Here is a 1,205-nt window from a genome sequence, read left to right as displayed (position 1 = left end):
TCTCGGCCTCCCAAAGTGCTGGGATTACAGGCTTGAGCCACCGCGCCCGGCCGTGTCAGGGTTTTAAATAGGCTATTGTGGGCTGGTCTGAGAAACCAGCCACCACATACAAGATTGTTTTTATGGGAAAACATGTTCTGAATGTTCAAAAACCAATTTACAAATGAATATTTCTAATTTGGGCACTCCCTGCACATGTATGTCCTCATTCTCTCTTTGCCAATATTTCCCCAAATGATGAATGGCATGAAATGTAGTACTATCTAAGGGGAAGGAAATTGATGAATCAGATTCATGCCTGGCAGGACTGGCTAAAACAAACACTGGGAACCGGAAGCAGGAGAAGCTAAAGCTAGAAGTTGGCTGAGCGCAGTGGCTGATGTCTGTAATCCCAACACTTTGGGAGGCTGAGTTGGGAGGATCCCTTGAGACCAGGCGTTCAACAACAGCCTGGGCAACACAGCAAGGCCCTGTGTCTAATTTAAAAAAGAAGCAGCAGCAGCCAGAAGTCCAGTCCAGTAATAATCTCAACAGTTCCTAGATGGTGGGGAAGAAAATGAAGCCAGTGGTTAAATCCTGGACACTTTAGAGCCTATTGATCATTGCTTTAATTGTTTGGTTTTTGTCTCTGCCAGATCTTTCTTTTTCCTGACATACTCTTGACAGTCTATTTGGATATTTATTTTTCTCCTAAATTAGGGGCTTCTGTTTATTGTCCTGAGTCATCCCTGTGCCAAAGAGAGTGAGTCGTTGCAAAACCCTGTGTTTCAGCTGATTGTGATTAACCCTAAGACGACTCTCAGTGTGGGTGTGATGCTGTACTGTCTTCCTCCAGGGCAGGCTGGCAGGCAAGTGTGCGTAACTGCTACTCCGTGGGTGGGACATTCTGAAAGGCACTGTGCAAACACAAAAACTAGATATTTTTGTGTCACTTAGAAGAATGGAAAACATGAAATACTATAGATCATGATAGGAATATTCAGAAGTAGGATGAAGGTTAGTGGACTTGAGTCAAACACCAGATTCCCTGCATCCTGATCTCTACTAGTATGGGGTTATGTCGGTTTTTAATAGTGTTTATTCAAGCCCTGTTTTTTCCCCTAAGGAAAATATTTTGGCAGGGCATGGTGGATCATGCCTGTAATCCCAGCACTTTGGGAGGTCAAGGTGGGAGGAGAGCTTGAGCCCAGGAGTTTGAGACCAAC

General features: G+C 44.6%; 1 protein-coding gene across 1 annotated transcript in view; it reads left to right on the top strand.

The window, feature by feature from the left end:
- Positions 1-1,205, top strand: part of PALB2 (partner and localizer of BRCA2) — a 46,577-nt gene that overhangs the window by 42,234 nt on the left and 3,138 nt on the right. The window contains exon 11 of the mRNA XM_011958319.1: positions 700-848. Within this exon, the coding sequence (XP_011813709.1) occupies positions 700-848 (149 nt within the window). The remainder of the gene's footprint in view (positions 1-699; positions 849-1,205) is intronic.

The sequence above is a fragment of the Colobus angolensis genome, unplaced genomic scaffold, assembly GCF_000951035.1.
Source record: "Colobus angolensis palliatus isolate OR3802 unplaced genomic scaffold, Cang.pa_1.0 Scaffold468, whole genome shotgun sequence".
Classification (NCBI taxonomy): domain Eukaryota; kingdom Metazoa; phylum Chordata; class Mammalia; order Primates; family Cercopithecidae; genus Colobus; species Colobus angolensis.
This window is presented reverse-complemented; position numbering and strand designations above follow the sequence as displayed.